Here is a 24771-nt window from a genome sequence, read left to right on the forward strand (position 1 = left end):
AAAACAACACAGAAAAAACTACACTAGACTACAGACCTATCCAGGACTGCATAAAGTGCACAAAACAGTGCAGGCATTACAATAAATAAACAAGACAATAGGCCCAGTAGAGGGCAGTAAGTTGGTGTCAGTCCAGGCTCTGGGTATTGAACTGTCTGATAGCTTGGGGAAGAAACTGTTACATAGTCTGGTCGTGAGAGCCCGAATGCTTCAGTGCTTTTTTCCAGATGGCAGGAGGGAGAAGAGTTTGTATGAGGGGTGTGTGGGGTTCTCCTTAATGCTGTTTGCTTTGCGGATGCAGCGTATAGTGTAAATGTCCGTAATGGCGGGAAGAGAGACCCTGATGATCTTCCAGCTGACCTCACTATCCGCTGCAGGGTCTTGCGATCTGAGATGGTGCAATTTCTGAACCAGGCAGTGATGCAGCTACTCAGGATGCTCTCAATACAACCTTCGTATAATGTGATGAGGATGGGGGTTGGGAGATGGACTTTCCTCCGACTTCGCAGAAAGTAGAGACGTTGCTGGGCTTTTTTTGCTATGGAGCTGGTGTTGAGGGACCAGGTGAGATTCTCCACCAGGTGAACACCAAGAAATTTGGTGCTCTTAACGATCTCTACCGAGGAGCCGTTGATGTTCAGCGGGGAGTGGTTGCTCCGTGCCCTCCTGAAGTCAACAGCCATCTCTTTTGTTTTGTTCACATTAAGAGACAGGTTGTTGGCTCTGTACCAGTCCGTTAGCCACTGTACCTCCTCTCTGTAAGCTGACTCGTCGTTCTTGCTGATGAGACCCACCACGGTCATGTCATCGGTGAACTTGATTATGTGGTTCGAGCTGTGTGTTGCAGCACAGTCATGGGTCAACAGAATGAAAGCAGTGGACTGAGCACAAGCCCTAAGGGGGGAGGCCCCTGCTCAGTGTGATGGTGTTGGAGATGCTGCTTCCGATCTGGACTGACTGAGTGAGGAAATCTAGTACAGTATTTAGTTGCAGAGGGAAGTGTTCAGGGCCAGTCGGCTCAGCTTTCCAATCAGTTTCTGAGGGATGATTGTGTTGAATGCTGAACTAAAGTCTATGAACAGCATTCAAACATATGTGTCTTTTTTGTCTAGGTGGGTTAGGGCCAGGTGGAGGGTGATGGCAATGGTGTCGTCTGTTGAGCGGTTGGGACGGTATGCAAACTGCAGGGGTTCCAGTGAGGGGGGCAGCAGGCTCTTGATGTGCCTCATGATGAGCCCCTCGAAAGACTTCATGATGATGGATGTGAGTGCAACGGGATGGTAGTCATCAAGGCAGTACACTGAAGACTTCTTCGACACGGGGATGATGGTGGTGGTCTTGAAGCACATTGGAACTGTGGCGCTGCTCAGGGAGATGTTGAAGATGTCAGTGAGAACATCTGCTAGCTGGTCTGCACATCCTCTAAGGGATATTGCCTGCTCCAGCAGCCTTCCGTGGGCTGACCCTGCACAGGGTTCTTCTCACATTGGCCACAGTGAGACACAGCACCTTGGTCATTTGGAGGAAGGGTGGACTAACTCGCTGCCACGTCATTTTCTGCCTCAAAATGAGCGTAGAAGTTATTCAGTGCATTTGGGAGGGAGGCATCACCTGCACAGTCAGGTGATGTCCTGTAGTTGATGTCCTGAATGCCCTTCCACATGCGCTGTGTGTCGCTGCTGTCCTGGAAGTTACTGTGGATTCGCTGGGCAGGTGCATGCTTTGCCTCTCTGATGGCCCAGGAAGTTTGGCCCTTGCTGTTGTTAGGGCTGCCTTGTCACCTGCTCTGAAGGCAGAGTCACGGGTCCTCAGCAGTGCATGCATCTCCGCTGTCATCCGTGGCTTCTGGTTAGAGCGCACAGTGATGGTCTTGGACAAGGTCACATCATCGATGCACTTGCTGATGTATCTAGTCACTGATACCATGTACTCCTCTAGGTTGGTAGAGTCGCTATTGGTTGCAGCCTCCCTGAACATGTGCCAGTCAGTGTGCTCAAAGCAGTCTTGAAGAGAAGAGATGGCTCCTGCTGGCCAGGTTTTCACTTGCTTCTGAACTGTTCTGGAGCACCTGATGAGCGGTCTGAATGCTGGGATTAGCATAACAGAGATGTGGTCTGAGTAACCAAGGTGGGGGCGGGGCTCCGCCCGGTATCTGTCGGGGATGTTTGTGTAAACCGGTCCAACGTGTTCTCCCCCCTCGTTGCAAAGTCCACATACTGATGGAATTTGGGGAGCACTGACTTAAGGGTCGTGTGGTTAAAATCTCCAGTGACAATAAACAGTCCATCAGGGTGTGCGTTCTGCAGTTCACTAATAGCCCCATACAGTTTACAGAGCGCCTCCTTAGCATTAGCGCTGGGGGGAAATGTAGACACTGACTATGAGGACAGTGGTGAATTCCCGTGGTAAGTAAAATGGTCTGCATTGAACAGTCAGACTCCACTAACGATGAGCAGTATCTGGAAACCAGCACAGAGTTCTTGCACCATTCCGTATTGATGTAAACACACAAGCCACCATCGTGAGTCTTACCAGAAAGAGCTGTGTCCCTGTCCACTTGAAACAAGGCAAGCCCATCTAGCTGAACGGCGGCACCTGAAATTCCATCAGTGAGCCACATCTCTGTGAAAACATATGCACAGCAGACTCTGTACTCCTGCCGAGTATTTCGTTGGAGTTGGATGTAGTCCAATTTATTATCCAGGAAGTGGACATTGGAGAGCAGAATGGATGGAAGAGCTGGCTGGCTAGGGTTTGCTTTTTGCCTGGCACGGACCCCTGCCCGCTTGCTTCGCTTCCGCTTCCTTGCACTTTGCTTACAATGTCCCCACCAATAGCCACCAGCATCAGGCGATTCTGAGGACTGTAGGCCTGATCCCCTCAGCATGCCGAGGTCACGTAATTTAACCAGCAGATCTTCATGAAGGTTTGTTTTTGGGCGATCTCTGTACTGTAGCAGTATCTGGCGATGGTAGATAGTTGCTCTGTTATCTATGTGCCCTAATCAAAAATTGTCTCAAAATTAAATTAAATTAAAGTAACACCAGGTCTGAAAGGCCGCTGCTGCCGTGCCGCCTGCTGTAATGATTGAATGGCAGAGCATTCTTGGTGGGGCAGATGGCCTAATTCTGCTCCTATGTCTTGTGGTCTTATGGATGTAATGCTGAGACTTTATAAGGTACTGGTGAGGCCACACCTGGAGTATTGTGAACAGTTTTGGGCTCCTCATTTAAGAAAAGATGTGCTAGCATTGGAGAGGGTTCAGAGGAAGTTCACAAGGATGATTCTGGGAATGAAAGGGTTATCATATGAGGAATGTTTGATGGCTCTGGGCCTGTACTCCTGGAATTCAGAAGGATGAGGGGGGATCTCATTGAAAACTTTTGAATGTTGAAAGCCTTGACAGTAGATGTGGAAAAGATGTTTCCCATGGTGGGGGAGTCTTGGACAAGAAGGCACAGCCTCAGAATAGAGGGGCATCTATTTAAAACAAGAGGGGGTTAATTTGTGGAATTAGTTACCACAAGTAGCTGTGGAGGCCAGGTCATTGGGCAGAGATTGATAGGTTCTTGATTGGCTATGGAGAGAAGGCCGTGGAATGGAGCTGAGGGGAGTGGGGTGAGGGAAGAATCAGCCATGATTGAATGGAGGAGCAGACTTGATGGGTCATATGGCCTCTTTGCTGCTATGTCTTGTGTCTTAAAATCTTGTACACCTCTGGCAAGTCAGCTGCAAAGAGAAAAGTGCTACCTTGTTTAACCCATCCTCATGACATCCTCTCTCATCCAGGTGATATCCTGGTCAATCTTCTGTCACCTCTGTAAAGTTTCCACATCCTTCCTATAATATGGTGACCACAACTGAAGACAATACTCAAGTATGATCTAACCAGAGTTCCCGGACTACAACATTACCTCATGGCTCTTGAACTCAATTATTAACTAATGAAGACAAACATCATATGCAGCTTTAACCACTTTATCAATTTGTGCACCAACCTTGGGGGATCTATGGACATGAAGATCCCTCTGTTCCTTCACATGCTAAGAATCCTGCCAGTAACCCAGTATTCTGCCTTCAAGTTTGACCTTCTGAAGCGAATCACTTCATATTTTTCAGGGTTGAACTCCATGTGGCATTTGTCAACCCAGCTCTGCATCCCATCAATATCCCATTGTAACCTAGAACAACCTTCCTACACTAGCACTAACCTTGGCGCCATCACCTAAACTGACTCACCCACCCTTCCACTTCCTCATCCAAATGATTTATATATGATTCTAAAGGATTGTGCAGTGTGTGTTGTTGCCATTTTGCTGAACCCCTTTTCCCTGGTGGTGGTCAAGGTCACCGGCTTCACAGCTGGTGGTGGAGCGAACATGTAACAGCACAGAACGGTATCGGTCCTTTGGCCCATGATGCGCTGATCCAGATCAATTTTATCCTTTCCTCCATTCATCCATGTTCTTGTCTGAAAGTCTCTTAAATGTCTCTCATGTATCTGACTCTGCTTTCCATATTCTCACGACTAACTCTTGACATCCTTCCTATACTTAAATCATCTTAAAATTGTGTATTAGCCATTCTTCGCCCTGGCTGAAGGTGCCTGCTGCCCATTCTATCAATGCCGCTCATCTTGTACACCTCCAAGTCACTGCTCATCCTCTGACTGAAAGGGAAATCCACTCATACATGGTGATGAAGTGCTTTGAGAGTTTGGTTTTGGCCAGAATGTACTCCTGCCTCAGCAGGGACCTGGACCCACTGCAATTTGCCTATTGCCACAATTGGTCTAAGGCAGGTGAGATCACATTGGCTCTCCTCACAGCCTTATTTCACTTGGACATACAAATACCTATGTCAGGATTCTCTTTATTGACTACAGCTTCGTATTTAACTCAATTCCTGCAGTTCTGAACGAAAAGCTCCAGAGCCTGGACCTTTGTACCTCCTTCTGCAACTAGATCCTTGACTTCCTAACTGGAAGACAACAATCTGTGTGGATTGGAAATGACATCTCTACCTCACTGACAATCAACAGTGATGCACCTTAGGGACGTGTGCCAAGCCCACTACTCTACTCTCTACACCAATGACTGTGTGGCTAGGCACGGCTCAAATGCCACCTGCTGATAATATAACCATTGTTGGCAGAATCTCAGAGGGTGGACAGGAGCGAGATATATCATCTAGTTGAGTGATGTCATAGCAGCATCCTTGCACTTAACGTCTGTAAGACCAAAGTCCTAGGCATTTTCAAGTCCTAGGTTTCAATATCTCTGAGGACCTAAACTGGACCCAACATATTGATGCAGCTATAAAGAAGGCAAGACAGCTGCTATATTTAATTAAGAGTTTGAGGAGATTTGGAATGTCACCAAAAACATTCGCAAATTTCTGCAGATGTACTGTATTCTAACTGGCTGCATCAGTCTTTTTTGGGGAGGGCTACTGCATAGGATTGAAGTAAGTTGCAGAGAGCTCTAAAATGAGTCTGGTCCATCATGGGCACTAGCCTCCATAATATCCAAGACATCTTCAAGGAGAGGTGCCTCAGAAAAGCAGCTCCCATCATCAAGGACCCCCAGACCCAGGACATGCCCTCTTCTCAGTGTTACCATCAGGAGGGAGGTGTAGAAACCTGAAGACACACTCAGTAATTTAGGAACGAACAGCTTTTTTCCCTCTGATTTCTGAATGGACAATAAACCCATGTACACTATCTCGCTACTTTTTTTGCACTACTTATTGTACAACTTAATTTAATCATTTAATACATACTGTAATTCATTTTTCTCTATCATGTATTTCATTGTACTGTTACTGCAAAGTTAACGAATTTCAGGACATATGCCAGTGATATTAAACCCGATTCTGATTCTATCCCTGTGAAACTTGCTGACTAATCCAGGTTACATCCTGGTAAATCTCCTCCGCATTCTCTCTGAATAAGGGCAGTGTATATATCTTTATGATGGTAGGTGCTGAAACTACAGTGCTTTAGTGCAGTCAATGAATATTTCGAGCTGTGGATGGTGAACATGTCAATCAGGTGCATTTGTCCAGGAAGGTATTGAGTTTGGGTGCTGGTGTTGTGCTCATCGAGGAAATTTGCAAGTTCCAATTTGCTGCTGACCTGTGACTTTATAGATAGTAGAATAACTGGTCTCTGCAGGGATCCTATCCTTTCATCTTTGAAGCCACGGTATTTATGGTGTTACTCCAGTAAAGCTTATGGTAACCATTAATTCAGCTTGTATAATGTCCAGATATGGTTTAAAGTTTGTGCAGATTGACGCAGTTCCTTCCAAACAATCAGAATTAGTGTTTGCATTTTGCTGGCACAATTTGAAATGTACACCCTACTTTGCTAACGCGAGTGATGAGGTGTGGAACTATTAAAAGCCTGCCCTAGTATTTTCTTCAGAAAGCCTTTGGCTTTCCTATACATAAAGACTGATTTGAGAAGTGTGGTAATCAATTTCCTGCCAACCTAAATATTGATTGCATTTTTGACCTGTGGGGTTCATATGGCTTCATTTCCTTCTATAGGCTGGTGAGTGTTGGCTACTTCAGACTTCATGTTTGTACAGTTACAAGATAATTAAAGGCACAAGAGATTCTGCAGAGTAGCACATATAAAATGCCCAATGAACTAAACAGGCCAGGCAGCATTTATGGAAATGAAAACAGTTGATGCTTTGGGCAGAGACTATCCATTCGGATTGGAAAATATGGAGGAGAAGCCAGAGGAAGATTTTGGGGGGGGGAGGGGAAGGAATAAAAACTAGCCATTTGCCCATTCACCACCTTCCTTCCCTTCATTCAGGGCCTCAAACTGTCCTTTCAGGTGAGTCAACACTTCACCTGCAAAATGCTATTGTAGCCAGTGCACCTGATGCAACCTCTATTATTATTGACCACCTTTGCTCCATCCACCAAAAGTGGAACCTCACGGTGGCCAAACATTTTAATTCCACTTGCCGTTCTCGAACTGCCATGATCTCCTCTTGTGACACAATAAAGCCAGCCTCAGGGTGGAGGAGCAACACTTTTTATTCTGTCTGGGTAGCCACCAACATGATGGCATGAATACAGAGTTCTCTATCCCCTCCCCTCTTTTATTTCCTCTCTGGCATCTTACTACTTCTCACCTACCCCATCACCTCTTGGTGCCCCTCCTCTTTTCCTTTCTTCTATGGTCCACTCTCCTCTCCTATCAGATTGTTTCCTGGGAAAGTCTTTTACCTTTCCCATCCACCTAACCACCTATCACTTTCTAGCTACACTCCTTCCACCCTCCCTCTTTTTTTATTCAGGCACCTTCTCCCTTCTTTTCCAGTCCTGATGAAGAGTTTTGGCCTGAAACGTCATCTATTTATTTCCATGGATGCCTGATGTGCTGAGTTCCTCCAGCATTTTGTGTGTGTGGCTTTGGATTTTCAGCATCTGCAGACTTTCTGGTGTAGATGACAGATGGGATCAGGTTGGTGGGGAGGTGGGATGAGATGAGAAGCTGGGAGGTGATTGGTGAAGGGCTGGAGAAAAGAAGGAATCTGATATGAGAGTTAATGGATCAAGGGAGAAAGTGGAGGACAAGGGTCACCAAAAGGGGTCATAGACAGGTGAGGAGAAGAGGTCAGAGGGGAACCAGATTGAGGAATAGGGGAAGGGTAAACATTACCGGAAGTTAGAGACATCAATGTTCATGCCATGTATCGGGTTAGAACTGATTAAAGTTTGCTTTTCTCAAATTTTATGAAAGTGAATTTGAGTGTAATGTTGCTTTTAATTGCTGAAATTATGGAACTTTCTGACGAAATTTCTGTGTCACCTTAAGCTGATGGTTATTTCCAAGGAACAAGAGGCACCAGATCCCTGAGTGATTAACTTGGGCTGATGCAGTCAGTTACCATTTAAGTCCTAACCAGTGATTTCATATTAAGCATGCGGAGGGGAATATTTTCTCTGCATATCACTTAAAGACTGAGGACTGATAGTCCAGACTTCAGCATAGCTGTGAATAGAAAAACCAAGGCAGCGATGGAGGCACAAGATACCAGTTTTGGAAGATGTCTGAAATTTTAAACAGGTGCAAGAAGTAACCAAAATGGTGAGAGAAATGGGATGAATTTGAACACTTTTTACATTTGATGCAATGAACTGAAAGTTAAGAACAGCCAACAAGTGTGCTAGATACAGTGGGTAGGGTAAAAGGAAGCAGGCTTTTGCCATGAGATTGGGCAAGACTTTAACTAGAGAGCAATAGGTTAAGGGTGAAAGTTGAAAAGCTGAAGGAGGATTTGAGGAGGAACTTCATTCAGAGTGGTGAGAGTGCAGAATGGGCTTCCGGTGGAAGTGGTGGATGTGAGTACGTCGATGGGAGGGAGTCGATGAGACAAGGCAGAATAATAAGTTCAGCAGGAACAAGATGGGCCAAAGGGCTGTTTCTGAGCTGTTCTCTGTGACCTTCAGTTTGTTCGAACATGGCTAACAAGATATTCATGTAGAGAGGCTCATGAATGGTCATTGGAAGGTGCTCTGAGCAACACGTGATAATTGACAATAATGTTGCCAAAGATAGATCAGCACCTGCTGTTAAAAATATTTGTTTTAAGAGAAAACATTGTTTTTGCTAGTGTAGGCAAATTATGAAAGTGCTTTGCATTGTTTTCAACTTGATAACACTGATCATGTGATCTGCCAGAGCACTGTATTTGCGCCCCCATTTCAACAGCACACCCCATTAGGTATACTTTTAAGTGAATTAAACTTTAAAGTTGTCCTTATATGGTTAATGATTGGTATTTTATGTACTTGAAATATTGAATTATATTTCTCATGGGGTGCTTCCAGATTTTAAGCAACATGTGAAATGCATGAAATTTGATTGTATTATACAGCTAAGGTAGGTGGAGGAAGAGAAGTGGGAAAAACCTGTTGAGATTGAATGGGAGCAATTAGTGGCTGATTCAATAGTTGCTCTGCACACTCCATATATTAGAGTTAAAGTTGCCAAATAAAGGCAGAGTATTTTATGATATGTCAGGCATATTGACTATTATAGCTCTTGCTCATTTTCAGAGCCCTCAAAGCAGTTCAGAATTTTTATTTTGCTTCAGTTGTAAGGCTGCTCAATTCAGTTCGATAAACATGATCTATTTGAAGGCAAAAGAATCCCATCTTAAATGGTTGGAATTTTTAAAATATTTAACTTGTGGACTGATATTGTCGTGAATGTGGAAAGGATTACATTGTTTCGAAGGGTTTTGCCTGAAACACTGAAACATATGAAGAAAGACTGGATCGACTAGGCTTATACTCACTGGAATTTAGAAGATTGAGGGGGGGATCTTATTGAAACGTATAAAATTCTAAAGGGATTGGACAGGCTAGATGCAGGAAGATTGTTTCCGATGTTGGGGAAGTCCAGAACGAGGGGTCACAGTTTAAGGATAAAGGGGGAAGCCTTTTAGGACCGAGATGAGGAAAAACTTCTTCACACAGAGAGTGGTGAATCTGTGGAATTCTCTGCCACAGGAAACAGTTGAGGCCGGTTCATTGGCTATATTTAAGAGGAAGTTAGATATGGCCCTTGTGGCTAAAGGGATCAGGGGGTATGGAGAGAAAGCAGGTACAGGGTTCTGAGTTGGATGATCAGCCATGATCATACTGAATGGCGGTGCAGGCTCGAAGGGCCTACTCCTGCACCTATTTTCTATGTTTCTATTGACTGTACTCTTTTCCTAGATGCTGCCTGGCCTGCTGAGTTCCTCCAGCATTTGGTGTGATTGCTTGGATTTGCAACATCTGCAGATTTTGTTTGTGCAGGATTACTTTATGATCACCTTTACTTTTAACCAGAACAAATTGATTAATTGTTTGTCAATAATATGAATAAGACAAGAGGTCGTAATTTATACTTTGTGCTGTGTAATGTGTGAACGTAAGTTTGTGTTGATCTCTTGAATTTACTTTTATACATCGGGGGAACGTGTATAAATGGAGATGAAAGTGATTGTACCAGCCATTGAAGTTGCATTATGACACAGCAGTTAAGGATGAGCAATAAATACACTGTGACTTATGAATCTTATCACAGATAGTGACTCAGCAGGTCAGGCAGCATCTCTGGAAGCGAATCAACTGTTGATGTTTTAGGCCAAGATTCTTCTTCAGGTCTGCAGAATCCAGAATAAGGTGGGGGTAGGGGGAAGTGTGCAAACTAGCAAGTGAGGGGGAAAGTGGGTGGGGGAAATTTGGTTTTCAGCAAGACCGTGACCCTAAGCATAAAGCCAAAGCTGCACAGGAATAGCTTAAAAACAACAAAGTTAATACCCTGGAGTGGCCAGGTCAGAGTCCAGACCTTAATCCAATTGAGAATTTGTGGCTGGACTTGAAAAGGATTGTTCACTCATGATCCCTATGCAGTCTGACAGAGCTTGAGCAGTTTTGCAAAGCAGTGTCCAGATGTGCAAAGCTGATGGAGGCCTATCCACACGGACTCAAGGCTGTAGTTGCATCTACTTAATACTGACTTGAAGGGGGTGAATACTGATGCAATCAATTGTTTTATGTTTTATATTTGTAATTAATTCCTATGACTTTGTAGAGATTTGTTTCTATTTTGACTCAAGTTTTCACTTAAGTTTGACTCAGTTTTCTCCCAGTCTAAAGAGCTACTGGTCAGTAGGTTAATTGGTAATTGTGATTAAGCTAGGGTTAAATGGGATGTTGCTGGGTGGCACTGCTCAAAGGGCCGGAAGGGCCTAATCTGTGCTATATCTCAATAAATAAGAGTGGACTAACTCTGAAAGTGATGACTATAATAGATCCTTTGGCTGTTCCAGATTAAAATCAAGCCAGCTCAGCCTTGATGTCAAGTTTTAACTTTGCATCTTGTCTAGGCAGATATTGTTCCTTGAATAATGTCCTCCTCCTGATGGGGGTCTGATTTAACAAACTGTCATCACTAAAGGAAGCCTTTATTAGCTTTATAAGGAGGTAATAAATCTTTTTTTGGTATGTATTATCTTGTATTCAAGGTAGGTGTTCACAATTACTTGGCATATATGGGAGGTAAGTGGGAAGTAGGAGGGCATGGGCATGTACACAGTGAGGCTAAGACTGGACCAGACATCTTACCGAACTGCAGAGTGGGTCGGTGGAGACAGCTGGTTGCCTGCTTCTCTGATACAGTGTGCAAGTGCATAATCACTTCAGCGTTATAAGTGTGAGGGTTTTAAGGTTGCAAGAATGATTGTGAAGCTTTTAAAGTCCAACAAAAGGCATCCAAACAAGCTACAAGAAAGGAAAAGATAAAATGTGAGGACAAACTAGCCAATAATATAAAGCAGAATGCCAAAAGTTGTTTGCGTTTATACAAAGAATAAAAGGGAAGTGAGAGTTGACATTGGACCACTGGAAGATGATGCTGGTGAGGTAGTGATTGGGGACAAAGAAATGGCAGATGAAGTTAATTGGTTCTCTGCATCTATCTTCACTGTGGAAAACACTAGCAGTGTGCCAGAAGTCCATGAGTGTCAGGGAGTAGGAGTGCATGTCATTGCCATTACAAAGGAAAGAGTGCTAGGCAAACTCAAGGTCTTAAATGTGGATAAGTCACCTGGACCAGATAGAATACATTCTGGAGTTCTGAGAGAGGTTGCTGAAGAGATAATGGATGCATTTGTCATGATCTTTCAAGAATCGTTTGATTCTGGCATGGTCAAGAGGACTGGAAGATTCCAAATGTCACTCCACTCTAGAAGAAGAGAGGAAGGCAAAAGAAAGGAAGTTATACGGCAGTTAGCCTAATCTCAGTGGTTGGGAAAGTGTTGCAGTCCATAATTAAGGAAGGGGTTTCGGGGTACCTGGAGACTAATAATAAATAAGTCATCACGGTTTCTGTCAAGAGAAATCTTGTCTGACAAATCTGGAAGAATTCTTTGAGGAAGTAACAAGCAGGATGGACAGAGGAGAGACAGTGGTTGTCATTTATTTGGGTTTTCAGAAGACATTTCAGAAGGTGCTGAACTTAACAAAATAAAATCCTGTGGCGTTAGAGAAAAGATACTGGCCCAGACAGAGGAATAGCTGACAGGCAGGAGGCAGCGAGTGGGAATAAAAAGGGCCTTTTCTGGTTGGCCGTCAGTGTTCAGTGGTGTTTCTCGGGTCAGTATTGGAAGCGCTGCTTTTCACATTGTTTGTCAATGATTTGGATAATGGAATTGATGGCTTTGTGGCAAAGTTTGCGGATGATACGAAGATAGGTGAAGGGGTAGGTAGGGTTGAGGAAGCAATGCAATTGCAGCAGGACTTAGACAAATTGGAAGAATGGGCAAAAAAGTGGCAGATGGAATATGGTGTTGGGAAATGCATGATAATGCATTTTGGTAAAAGGAACAATAGTGCGGACTCTTATCTAAATGGGGAGAAGGTTCAAACATCAGAGGGGCAGAGGGCCTTAGGAGACCTCGTTCAGGACTACCAGAAGGTTAATTTGCAGATTGAGTCTGTGGTAAAGAAGGCAATTACAGTGTTGGCATTTATTTCAAGGGGAGTAGAATATAAAAGCAAGGAGATAATGCTGAAGCTTTATAGGAAACTAATCAGGCCACACTTGAAGTATTGCCAACTGTTTCGGGCCCCATACTTCAGAAAGACTGTTGTCTTTGAAGAGAGTTCAGAGGAGGCTTAAGAGGATGATTCCAGGAATGAAAGGGTTAACATATGAGGACCGCTTGTCAGCTTTGGGCCTGTACTCACTGGAATTTAGAAGAATGCAGGGGGATCTCATTGAAACCTACTGAATGTTGAAAAGAGTGGATGTGGAGAGGATGTTTCCAATGGTGGGAGTATTCAGAACTAGAGGACACAACCTCAGACTTGAGGGGTGACCTTTTAGGATAGAGGTAAGGAGGATTTTTTTTTAAGCCAGAGAGTAGTGAATCTGTGAAACGCTCTGCCACAGACTGCGGTGGAGGCCAAGTCTGTGGGTATATTTTAGGTTGAAGTTGATTGTTTCTTGATCGGTCATGGTGAGAAGGATGGGGTTGAGTGGGATCTGGGATCAGCCATGATGGAATGGCAGAGCAGACTTGATGGGGTGAATGGCCTAATTCTGCTCCTGTGTCCCAAGGTCTCGTGAGGTTCTGCAGAAGACAGAAGTCCAGAGCAACATACTGGATAAACTCCGCAGGTCAGCCAGCATTTCCGGAAATGAATGAATAGCCAATGTTTCAGGTTGAGATCCTCCATTGCTACTTCAGGATTACTGTTTTGCAACTGTGCTCTCCTGCTATTTCATAAGAACATGAGCAGGATTAGGCCATCCGGCCCATTGAGCCTGCCCCACCATTCAATAAGAACATGGCTGATCTGTCTGTAAACTCAGCTTCATCTATCTGCCTTTTCTCCATAACCCATAATTCCCCTACGATGTAAAAAACTATTTAACTGTATCTTAAATATATTTAGTGAAGAAGCCTCAACTGCTTCCCTGGGTAGAGAATTCCACAGATTCACCACTCTCTGGGAAAAACAGTTTCTCCTCATCTCCATCCTAAATCTTCTCCCCTGAATCTTGAGGCAATATCCCCTAGTTGTTGTATTTCAAAGTATAGTAATCTACGTTTATTGTGGCTCAGAGATGGCAACATAAAGAGCATTCTATATAAACTTAATATGTGATAAGCATTTCAAACTAGATTGCTCAATATGTTGTCAGGTCTCCGATGTTTCATGCAGCCCGTGACGTCATCATGAATAATGGACTAGCTTTAAAAATGACGACCATAATAGGTCCGTCGGCAGTTCCAAATTCAAATCAAGCCAGCTCAGCCTTTGAAGTCTTGATGTGAAATTTTAACTAGGAAACTTCCTTTGACTGGGGTTAGAAATTTACAGCACCCATGAAGTAATTTGGCCCACAAAGTTGAGACTCGATGAATTGAAAAGCACCTGTTAAACAGATCATAGAACAGCTTTTGGGGAAATTCAGTACATTTATATTAAAAAAAAAAGGAATCTTAGAATATTTAGAATCAGATTCATTGTCACTAACATGCCATGAAAATTGTTTTACAGCAAAAGTGCAAAGACAAATCTGTAAATGACAGAAGTAATGCAGGTTTATTACCCTTTATCTGAAATGTTTGGGCCAAAAGTGTTTTGGATTTTGGATATTTTTGGATTTTGGAATATATAATAGGATATCTTGGGATTGCCATCACTTCCGACTCTGAATGTGTGCTGACAAATGTGTTAATACATATCAAGACATATGGTGATGATAATAAACCCTGATTCTGATTCCGCTACCAGTAAGCAGTCTTTGTCTTGTTCATCACATATGTATTGATATAGCCATTCAGCATGTTAGATTTTTATCAGCGATGATCTTGGCAAATTGATTGATGAATTTCTCTGCTGCTTGGTGATCGGCAGACACTTTATCACCACAAATCATTAAACATTTAATGCCGTGTCTTTTGTTAAATTTCTGCAGCTAGCCTGATGAATATCCACAATTAACTAGATTTTTGGTTGTTTCATGATCAGCGTACTGTTAAGTGGCATTTGTTTACTCTGATGCTGACGAATCGACTCAGTACACAATTGAGATCTTCATTTTTCATTTTATGCAGTGCTATATATTTCATTAACTTCTGTTCATTACATTTGTAAGGTCACTTCTCAGAACTGTCTGTGGTGCACAGAGACCCGCACATTACCTGAGAACCTTCCAAGCACCTGTGGAATTTTCCATTTGTGGTGTCATGTCAGTACTAAAACAAAAATGGATTTCATTTTTCCAGATTTTGGGATTTTGGATAAGGTGTACTCAAGCTGTACAAAAAAAAGGTAGTATTCATGGACTGTTCAGAAATCTGGTGGTAAAAGGGAAGTTGTTTCTCAGTCGTTGAGTGTGGATCTTCAGGCTCTTGTACCAGCTCTCCGATTGAAATGTCAGAATGGTGTGTGTTCAGCAAGGCATCAGCAAATTAGGCAGCCTCTGTGGAGAAAATGGCCACCAACCTTGAATTGTTTTGTCTGAGTATTTCAACAGCTTTAATTATAGTGAAGCTGGCTTTATTTGTAAGTTCCAGTGCAGGGGCTTCTTTTACAGATGACTCAGAACAATTTATAAGGCAAATTCTTTGATACACTTTTGAAATATTTTTCAAGCTATTGATAACAGCTTCACGTGTTTTCGAATGACTGAGTACAGGATATACTATTAGCTTGATTATGGTTAGTGTTAGGGTGATAATGAAATGAATTAACTTTTTCCAGTAAGTTACACATGGAATGATACCTAAAAGGTGCTCCCTCAACAAGGTAACATCCATCAAAAATACTCACTATCTGGGCTTTGCCATCTTCTCGCGACTACCTTTGGGCAGGAGGTATCGAAGCCTCATCAGGTTAAAGAAAAGTTACTTCCATTCAACCATTTGGTTTGTGAACCAGCCAGCAAAAACCTAATCATTAACTCAGTATAGCAACATTATGAGAGTAACACACAAAATGCTGGAGGAATTCAGCAGGTCAGGCAGCATCTGTGGAGAGTAATAAACAGTTGATGTTTCAGGCTGAGAAGGTGCTGAGTGCGAAACATTGACTTTATTCTGCTTCATAGATACTGCTTGACCTGCTGAGTTCCTCCCAACATTTTGTGTGTGTTACTCTGGATTTCCGGTGTATGCTGAATCTCTTGTATTTGTTCTAATTGTCGTCTTTTTTATGCAAAAAATTGTGTATGGTTTTAAATTGTTGTGAATGTTGCTACCTGTAATGCTGCAAGTCTTTCATTGCACTTGTTCATACATGTACTTGTTCAAACAATAGTGTACTTAACTTTGACTATGAGTAGCCATTGAAAATGGGCTTTTTTTTTGACTTGGAGCAATTGGCTAATGGACAGCTGCTCTGAAGAGCAATAACCCTTATGCAAACCAGGACTCGGGACTTCCTGTATTTGTTGATAGTGTTACAACTAACGAATTTTCCTAAAACTGCTGTGTGGAAGAATTCCACCGTAATTTGCTTGTGCTGGTATTTTAGTCCTTGTATTTAATATTTAATATCCACCGGTAATGTTTTATCATGTTCAGCTGGATGGGTCAAGTTCTTGTCCAAGAGCAGAATTGGGTTTAATGTAACTGGCATATGTCATGAAATTCGTTGTTTTGTGCAGTACTTAATAAAAAAAATCTTATTACAATTAAAAGTATTAAAAATGAAATTTAATTAGTAGTGCAAAAGGGGGGAGGGAAGGAGGTTTTTGCCAATATGACAACCTAACAGGTGGTTGGTAAGCTGGCTTTTGTGCTTGGTTAAAGCTCGCTTTGATTGATATAAAATGCAGGGGGCAGGTTATTTGCACCTGTTCCTGGTATGCTTGTAGGTAGTAGTCTGAGTGTTCACTAGCATTGTGGAAATCTTGTACCTCTTGAGTATTCATCTTCTCTTTTTAAGGGGAATTATGTCTGAGTGGATGCAGAAATTAAGAAAGACCTCATTCAGAGACACCTTTTGGATTTATAAACTGGAGCAGCTGTGTAGTGGCGAACCATTCGGAGGCTGGATCTTATCCTTTACTGTTTAAAATCTGTTGCAGGGTCTCAGATAGAGAAGTGACCTTTGAAAGGCAGACAAGGTAATCATCAACTGTACTGCATAGATTGAACGAATCCTTGGAAAGCTGGAAGCAAAGAAAAAGACCATGTATCCCTTACTAACCAAATATGCAATTTTAGATGTCCTGCTGGCCAGCATTGAGTAATTCATTTGGATCTGGTCTTTTTTTGGGCCTGTTACCATGGCATGGTACTTTTGTCAAACCAAATAGCATTCTTAAGTGACATCCACAAAGACCTCTGACCTTCAGTAGAGATTTGATTGCTGTTGCAGAATGTAGACAGGAGCCTGGTGAGATGTGCTATTTTTAAAACAAAGTTATATTAAAGACTGAAGCCCAACATTGTCACTAGAAGGTTTTCTGAGTTATCATACTGTTGGGCCAGGTAATTAAGATGTCACAAATTCATAGATCTTCAAGTGCTCTCTAACTGTGCTTTATGTATTATAGGTACATTGATGGAGTATCTTTGCCAACTTGTGTTGAGCAATTCAGAATGTTGCACCGGCTTCTAGCTTTAGAAATATAACAAATTTTTCTCATGTTTTAGCTGCAAGTAAAATTACTGTTGTTATTGACTGTTGCATTCTTGAGATTTTAAATTGCTGTATGATATTAGATTGTTTCTAAGAATGAATCTGAGCTTATTCATTTTCAAGGACTGCAACTCATTATTTATTATTTTGTTTTTACTTTTTTGTATTTACCCAATTTGTCTTTTGCACATTGGTTGCTTGTCTTTGTGTAGTTTTTCATTGATTCTATTGTGTCTCTTTGTCTCTACTCTTGAGTGTCTGCAGGAAAATAAATCTCAGTTATATATGGTGACATGTATGTACTTTGATAATTAATTTACTCTGAACTTTTGAACTTTGAATCTGACCCGATTCTTGCATCAATTTAATTCGCAAATTTTTTGTAGAATATGCACTTTTGACTTGCTCTCAGTTGAATGTGATGCAGTGAATGTGGATATATGATAAAGATAATAATCCAAACAGTTTATTGAATTTCCTTGGAACCTTGTTGCTGTGGAGTGTTGGAAACGTGATGAGCATTTGGTGTGCAACAGTTTCCCACAGTCACATGATGGGGATAGGATAATTTGTTTATAGTAATGTCAGAGAAGATAAACATTGGCAAAAACAAAGGATAACACTGCTTTTTTAAAAAAAAAACTGTCATACAGTCATAGAGTACGACTGCACAGAAACAGGTTGTGTGGCCCATGTAGACCAGGCTAATCTGTTATACTGCCCAATCCCATCAACCCGTACCTGGACCATACCCCTCCCATCCATGTACCTATCCAGACTTCTCTTAAATATTGAAATTGAACCCACATCCTCCTCTTCTGCTGGCAACTTGTTCCACACTGAGTGAAGAAGTTCACTCTTAGATTCCCCTTAAATATTTCATCTTTCACCTCTAGTTCTAGCTTTTTTGTCTTTTGCACACTGGCTGTCAGTCTTTGTGCATGATTTGTGTTGTATTTTTGTTCTGCTGTGATCGATAGGGCTGCTGTGCACTTGCTCTTGACGGATTTCCCCTTGTGTACTTTTTGCTTTTCTCATCCTCCCTCTTTCATGAGCAAAAACTTGAAGACAATATTGAATGCAGCTTTAAAAAAGGTGAGGATCAGTGACCATATAACCATATAACAATTACAGCACGGAAGCAGGCCATCTCGGCCCTTCTGGTCCATGCCGAACGCTTACTCTCACCTAGTCCCACCGACCTGCACTCAGCCCTTAACTCTCCATTCCTTTCCTGTCCATATACCAATCCAATTTTACTTTAAATGACAATATTGAACCTGCCTCTACCACTTCTACTGGAAGCTCGTTCCACACAGCTACCACTCTCTGAGTAAAGAAGTTCCCCCTCGTGTTACCCCTAAACTTTTGCCCCCAACTCTCAACTCATGCCCTCTTGTTTGAATCTCCCTACTCTCAATAGAAAAAGCCTATCCACGTCAACTCTATCTATCCCCCTCATAATTTTAAATACCTCTATCAAGTCCCCCCTCAACCTTCTATGCTCCAAAAAATAAAGACCTAATAAAATATTGACAGGCTATAAAATATTTGGGAGAATTGGTCTATCTACAGGACTGAAATATTTTTGATAGATAGATAGATTATTCATCCCCATGGGGAAATTCAACTTTTTTTTTCCAATGTCCCATACACTTGTTGTAGCAAAACTACTTACATACAATACTTAACTCAGTAAAAAAAATATGATATGCATCTAAATCACTATCTCAAAAAGCATTAATAATAGCTTTTAAAAAGTTCTTAAGTCCTGGCGGTAGAATTGTAAAGCCTAATGGCATTGGGGAGTATTGACCTCTTCATCCTGTCTGAGGAGCATTGCATCGATTGTAACCTGTCGCTGAAACTGCTTCTCTGTCTCTGGATGGTGCTATGTAGAGGATGTTCAGAGTTATCCATAATTGACCGTAGCCTACTCAGCGCCCTTCGCTCAGCTACCGATGTTAAACTCTCCAGTACTTTGCCCACGACAGAGCCCGCCTTCCTTACCAGCTTATTAAGACGTGAGGCGTCCCTCTTCTTAATGCTTCCTCCCCAACACGCCACCACAAAGAAGAGGGCGCTCTCCATAACTGACCTATAGAACATCTTCAGCATCTCACTACAGACATTGAATGACGCCAACCTTCTTAGGAAGTACAGTCGACTCTGTGCCTTCCTGCACAAGGCATCTGTGTTGGCAGTCCAGTCTAGCTTCTCGTTTGGATTAAATTCCAGGAGATCAACCATGATTTTTAGAGTGAGTGGTGGGAACGTGAATGTGGAATGATTTTATGACTATATTTGAGTGCAATCTTAAATCTGAATTATTCAATATAAATATTTTGGTCTCCACTGTGATGTCATTAGGAGGAAAACATCAGCTTACAGGATTGTTCATGTGAATGATGGTGATGATTCTGATTTACTTTGCATTAATGGAGGCAATTTTCCAGCAACCTCAACAATCAATTTGCAGTTAGGTCAAAGTTTTAATACATTTGTTTTTAATGAATCGGGTCCAATCCACTAAATTTTGCAAATATTTTGCAGGTATTTAATTAGTCACGGAGCAAATGTAGCTGCAGTGAACAGTGAAGGAGAGACTCCATTAGATATAGCAGAAGAAGAAACCATGGAAGAACTCTTACAGGGAGAAATTCGGAGGCAAGGTAAGAGAATGCTGTGTTGTAAAGTATTTGTGTTATTGACTGTAGAATTCTGTTAGTGTCAGCTCTCAGAATTTGCATTGGTTGATAATTCTGCTGACCTGCAAATGCTTTAGTTACCAGTCCTGTTGCAAGTGAAAACATTTCCGTAGACCACTACAGCACAGAAACAGGCCCTTCAGTCCATTTGCTCTGTGCTGAACTGTTGCTCTGCCTTGTCCCATCAACCCACACTCAAGCCATTGCTTTCCATACCCTCCCCATGGTACCTGTCCAAATTTCTTTTCAATAGAGCCTGTATTCTCCATTGGCAGTTTGTTCCACACTCACTACTCTCTGAGTGAAGAAGTTCCTCCTCAGTATTTCACCTTTCACCCTTAACCTATGGCCTCCAGTTCTAGTCTCACCCAACCGCTGGGAAAAATCCTGCTTGCATTTACTGATGTATATCCCTCATCCTTTCACACACCACTATCAGATTTTCCCTTGGAGACATTTCCTTTTGATGAATCTTCATCAGGTTTAGTCCATTATGTTCCTTTTAAGAGCATTCTTAAAAAATATTACTCTGTTTACCTTATAGCTTGTGTCATAAATCCACCTTTTGCTATATTTCAATAGTCTGGAATATATTTTTTGTTTTTTGATTTATTTGTGGTAACATTATGAATTCTCTGCACTGTGAATTGTGCACCTTGGTCCAGAGGAATGTTGCTTCATTTGGTGGTATACTTGTGTATGGTTGTGTATGCTTGTAAAGCACCTGTTGGCTAATATTCCACTGATGTGCTTTTGAGGTCGGCATCAACCTTTGGTGTGATTGCTTGTGATGGCTGAACTTTTTGTAATGCTTAGAACACATCTGACAGCATGGATTACAATATTTTTATTTCCTAACATGTTGTCATGGTTATTTGCAAGATGATTTAGAAAGTCCTAACCACTCAGTTTAAATAGTGCACACAGAAATGTAATGTATGTGGAAGATCAGATGACTTTTATTCATAGGAAGAATTTGGATGACAATATCAGGTAGACTGATAAATAAGCTTGCTAACGACAAACTATGAGTAGGAGATAACAAAGTTCTGAAAGGGCATAGGGGACAATTGATCAGCTGGAAAGTTGGGCTGAGTGGTGGCAAATGAAATTTAATCTGGACGAATATGAAGTAGTGCATTTTGGTATGTAATATAATTTAGTTGTATATTTGGATCAATCCACCTCAAATTTCAAACAACCTCCTGTATCTGTTTTCCAGTGAAACTAACATTCAAGGTAAGTTGTTATCAAAGTACATGTACATCACCTCAGACAGCCTCAGTGTTCTTTGACCAGTCCAGTTTATTGTCAATTCGTATCCCCAGGTATTTGTAATCCTCCACCATGTCCACACTGATCCCTTGGATGGAAACACGGGTCACTGGTGCCTTAGCCCTCCTCAGGTCTTCCACCAGCTCCTTAGTCTTTTTCACGTTAAGCTGCAGATGATTCTGCTCACACCATGTGACAAAGTTTCCCACTGTAGCTCTGTACTCAGCCTCATCTCCCTTGCTGATGCATCCAACTATGGCAGAGTCATCAGAAAGCTTCTGAAGATGACAAGACTCTGTGCAGTAGTTGAAGTCTGAGGTGTAGATGGTAACCTGTCACATCCTGTCATGATCCCAGAACACATCCTTCACAGTCAAGAATGCTCATTAATGTCACTAGTTTCTGAGGAAGCTGAAGAGAGCTGCACCATGCGCAATACTCTAATGACCTTCTACAGATGCACAGGGAGAGCATCCTGATTACTGCATGGTACAGAAACTGAACTGCAACAAACAGTAAGCCTCTGCAACTGTAGTTACAACTGCCCAATGCATCACTGGTCTCAGCCTATCCACCGTCGAAGGCATGTATACAGAAAAATGGCAGAAGAGGGCCAGTAACATCATGAAGGATCCCACATACCCTGCTCATGGACTGTTGGTCCCACTCCCATGAGGGAGGAGGCTACATAGCATCCATGCCAGGACCACTAAACTCAAAAGCAGTCACTTTCTCCAAGCAGTAATATCTCCACCCATTAATTCACCCCTCAAACTCCCACTACTTTATCATTTCCTGTCAATTATCTTACACACAGATATTTCTATGCCTAACATTACTTTATGGGCATAAAATTATTGTATGCATATAAGCTGTCTTGCGTATTTATCTATCATGTTTTTAAAAATTGTGTTCTCTTTATCGTACTGTATCTTGTTGCATCAGATCTGGAGTAACAATTGCTTTATGCTCATTTAGTTGAATACAGGAAATTACATTAAACAATCTTGAATAAGATATTCAGTATCTGATCTAAAGCATAGCTTTCCTTAAACAACATTGATTCATGTAGTGGAGTTCTTGAGAGGAGCTGCAATTCTCTCCTCCTTTAAAGATTAGCTGTACTTCTCACGTATACTGAAACATTGTGGAATGTGTTGTTTGCGTCAGTGATCAACACAGTTCAAGGATGTGCTTGGGGGCGGTCTGCAAGTTTGACCTTGCTCCCAGTGCCAACATCACTTACGATTTTCTACCCCAACACGCATGCCTGATTGGAGTTATTAATAAATGTTTCACTGATGAATTATACTCCTAGTTCGTCTGTCCAGCAAAATAAACCATCAGTCTACCTTAAGTTCAATGAAGCTAGCTGAACTTTAAAATTTCCCAGAATACAGCTTTCTCCTCAATAGATTAATTTAATAAAACTCAGGTTAGAAATCACACTGTGTTTGCCAGATTGTTCCTCAAGTACATGCAGAATGTATTTCTTTTTGGTGTGAATTTCATTCAATTATTTGGATTGCATTCCTTTTTTTTATAACTGTGGAGAATTCTAGTGTGAAATTTAATTTGTTCAGTTGTATTAGTCTTTCCTGGTTATCTACATTGATTTAAGCAGCTTATTTTTTTCTGCAAGGTAGGCTTGTTACGGGAAGACTGGTTTTGGGCAGCAGAAAAGCTGGATTACCTTCTGTGTCAGACAGCTTTGAGTCAGCCAGGAGTTTCAGGAAAACACAATAAATTTGTGCCAGTCCACAAATCAATGGATCCAGTTTTACAGCTTCCCAGGTTATGTTTTTAATTTGTGTCCTTTGAGTAACAGGTTAACAGCTAAACTGTTTGTGGTCATACTTTGTGGAGTCCTGCTGTTAATCTTATGATCTAAATTGGTCATTAGATCACACAAAACTAATTTTGAATTTGATCAGTAAGTTGATCAGAATCAGGTTTATTATCACTGACATAGTGAAATCTGTTTTGCAGCAGTGATGCAGTGCAAAACCTATTAAAATACTATAAATTACAATAAAAATATATTAAAAATAACTTAAAGGTTAAAATAGTGAGGTGGTGTTCATAGCCATTCAGAAAACTGATGGCAGAGGGAATGAAGTTGTTCCTGAAACGTTGAGTGTGTGTCTTCAGACTCCTGTACCTTCTCCCTGATGGTAGCAATGAGAAGAGGGCACATCCTGGATGGTGGTGCTGCCTTTTGAGGATGTCGTGAATGCTGGGGAGGCTGGCACCCATAATGGAGCTGGCTGAGTTTACAACGTTTTGTATTTGTCAGGTCAAGGAGAGAATAGGAAGTGCCTCATATAAAATGGAGCTATCATTTTGTCATTTGCAGAAGTTTTCACTTCTCCAAGTCCAAGTCAATTATATAGACTGTGAATAATGCCAGCCAGAGCAATTTTGATACCTTAGATTGCAGTGAAAGATGAACATTTTGCTATATTCCTAATTTAAAAACAAGTGCAATAACAATATTATCATGGGCCAACACATACAAAATGCTGGAGGAACTCAGCAGGTCTGGCACTGTCTATGGAGGGGAATAAGCAATTGATGTTTCAGACTTGTGGACCATCCTTTCTGCAGACATCCTGAAAGACTGAGTGTGTCTTTCATAAGTTTCTTTGATCCTTGTGCTAATAATAGTTGATTTTGTTGTTTTTTTTTTAAACCTTTCCTATATTGGGAAATCTTTATTTGCAGAAGTAACTTTTGTTTGAAAATCAAGTAAATTGTGTTTTTTTTTAAGGTAGTTGACTATTTGCATTTAACTTGGGGACAGCAGAGAAATGAGAGTTTGGCCTCCAGGAATGTCAGTGCTTCAAGTGAATGAGATGGCTCTTTGAGATGAGCAAGATGTTATTGTATAAGAATGCTTCACTCTTTTATACCTTATTTGTACAGACCAATTTTTTGAATAAGAATAACACAGGAAGAATTTTGCTGGTGCTTGCATCTGCTGTGATTTCCGCTCTGAGCTCTCTATTTTACAGATAATGGTTATATTGATTCAGTAGAGCACCAAAAAATATTAACATCGGTGAAGATGAGCTTTATTTGTCCCATGTGTATCGAAACATCAAAATGCACAGTGAAATGTGTTATTTGCATCAACAACTGACACATTCTGAATATGTGATGGGACATCCTGCAAGTGTTGGCATGTTTCTGGCATGTTCACAACATAAACCCTATTTTTGGAATGTGAGGGAAACCAGGGTACCTGGGGGAATTCCATGCAGTTATTATGGGTATTGTACAAACAGGAGATTCTGTAGATGCTGGAAGTCTAGAGCAACACACACAAATGCTGGAGGAATACCACAGGAGAGGCAGCATCTGTGGAAATGAGAAAACAGTTGAAATTTTGGGTGAAGACTCTTCATCAGGATTGGAAAAGGGGAAGACACCAGAATAAACCAGAATTAAAAGGTGGAGGAGAGGAAAAATGAAAAGCTAGGAGAAGCAGTTTCAGCGACAGGTTGCTATCGATGCAATGCTCCTCAGACAGGATGAAGAGATCAATACTCCCCAATGCCATTCGGCTTTACAATTCAACCGCCAGGAGTAAGATATGTTAAAGTGC

At 41.7% G+C, this 24771-nt stretch overlaps 1 protein-coding gene across 10 annotated transcripts in view; it reads left to right on the forward strand.

The window, feature by feature from the left end:
• The window catches only part of ppp1r12a (protein phosphatase 1, regulatory subunit 12A), a 238327-nt gene that overhangs the window by 76486 nt on the left and 137070 nt on the right, over positions 1 to 24771 (forward strand). For all 10 annotated transcript variants that reach the window (XM_073058779.1, XM_073058782.1, XM_073058781.1 and 7 more), the window contains exon 3: positions 19735 to 19853. In XM_073058779.1, the coding sequence (XP_072914880.1) occupies positions 19735 to 19853 (119 nt within the window). The remainder of the gene's footprint in view (positions 1 to 19734; positions 19854 to 24771) is intronic.

Source organism: Hemitrygon akajei, chromosome 10 (assembly GCF_048418815.1).
Source record: "Hemitrygon akajei chromosome 10, sHemAka1.3, whole genome shotgun sequence".
Lineage (NCBI taxonomy): Eukaryota > Metazoa > Chordata > Chondrichthyes > Myliobatiformes > Dasyatidae > Hemitrygon > Hemitrygon akajei.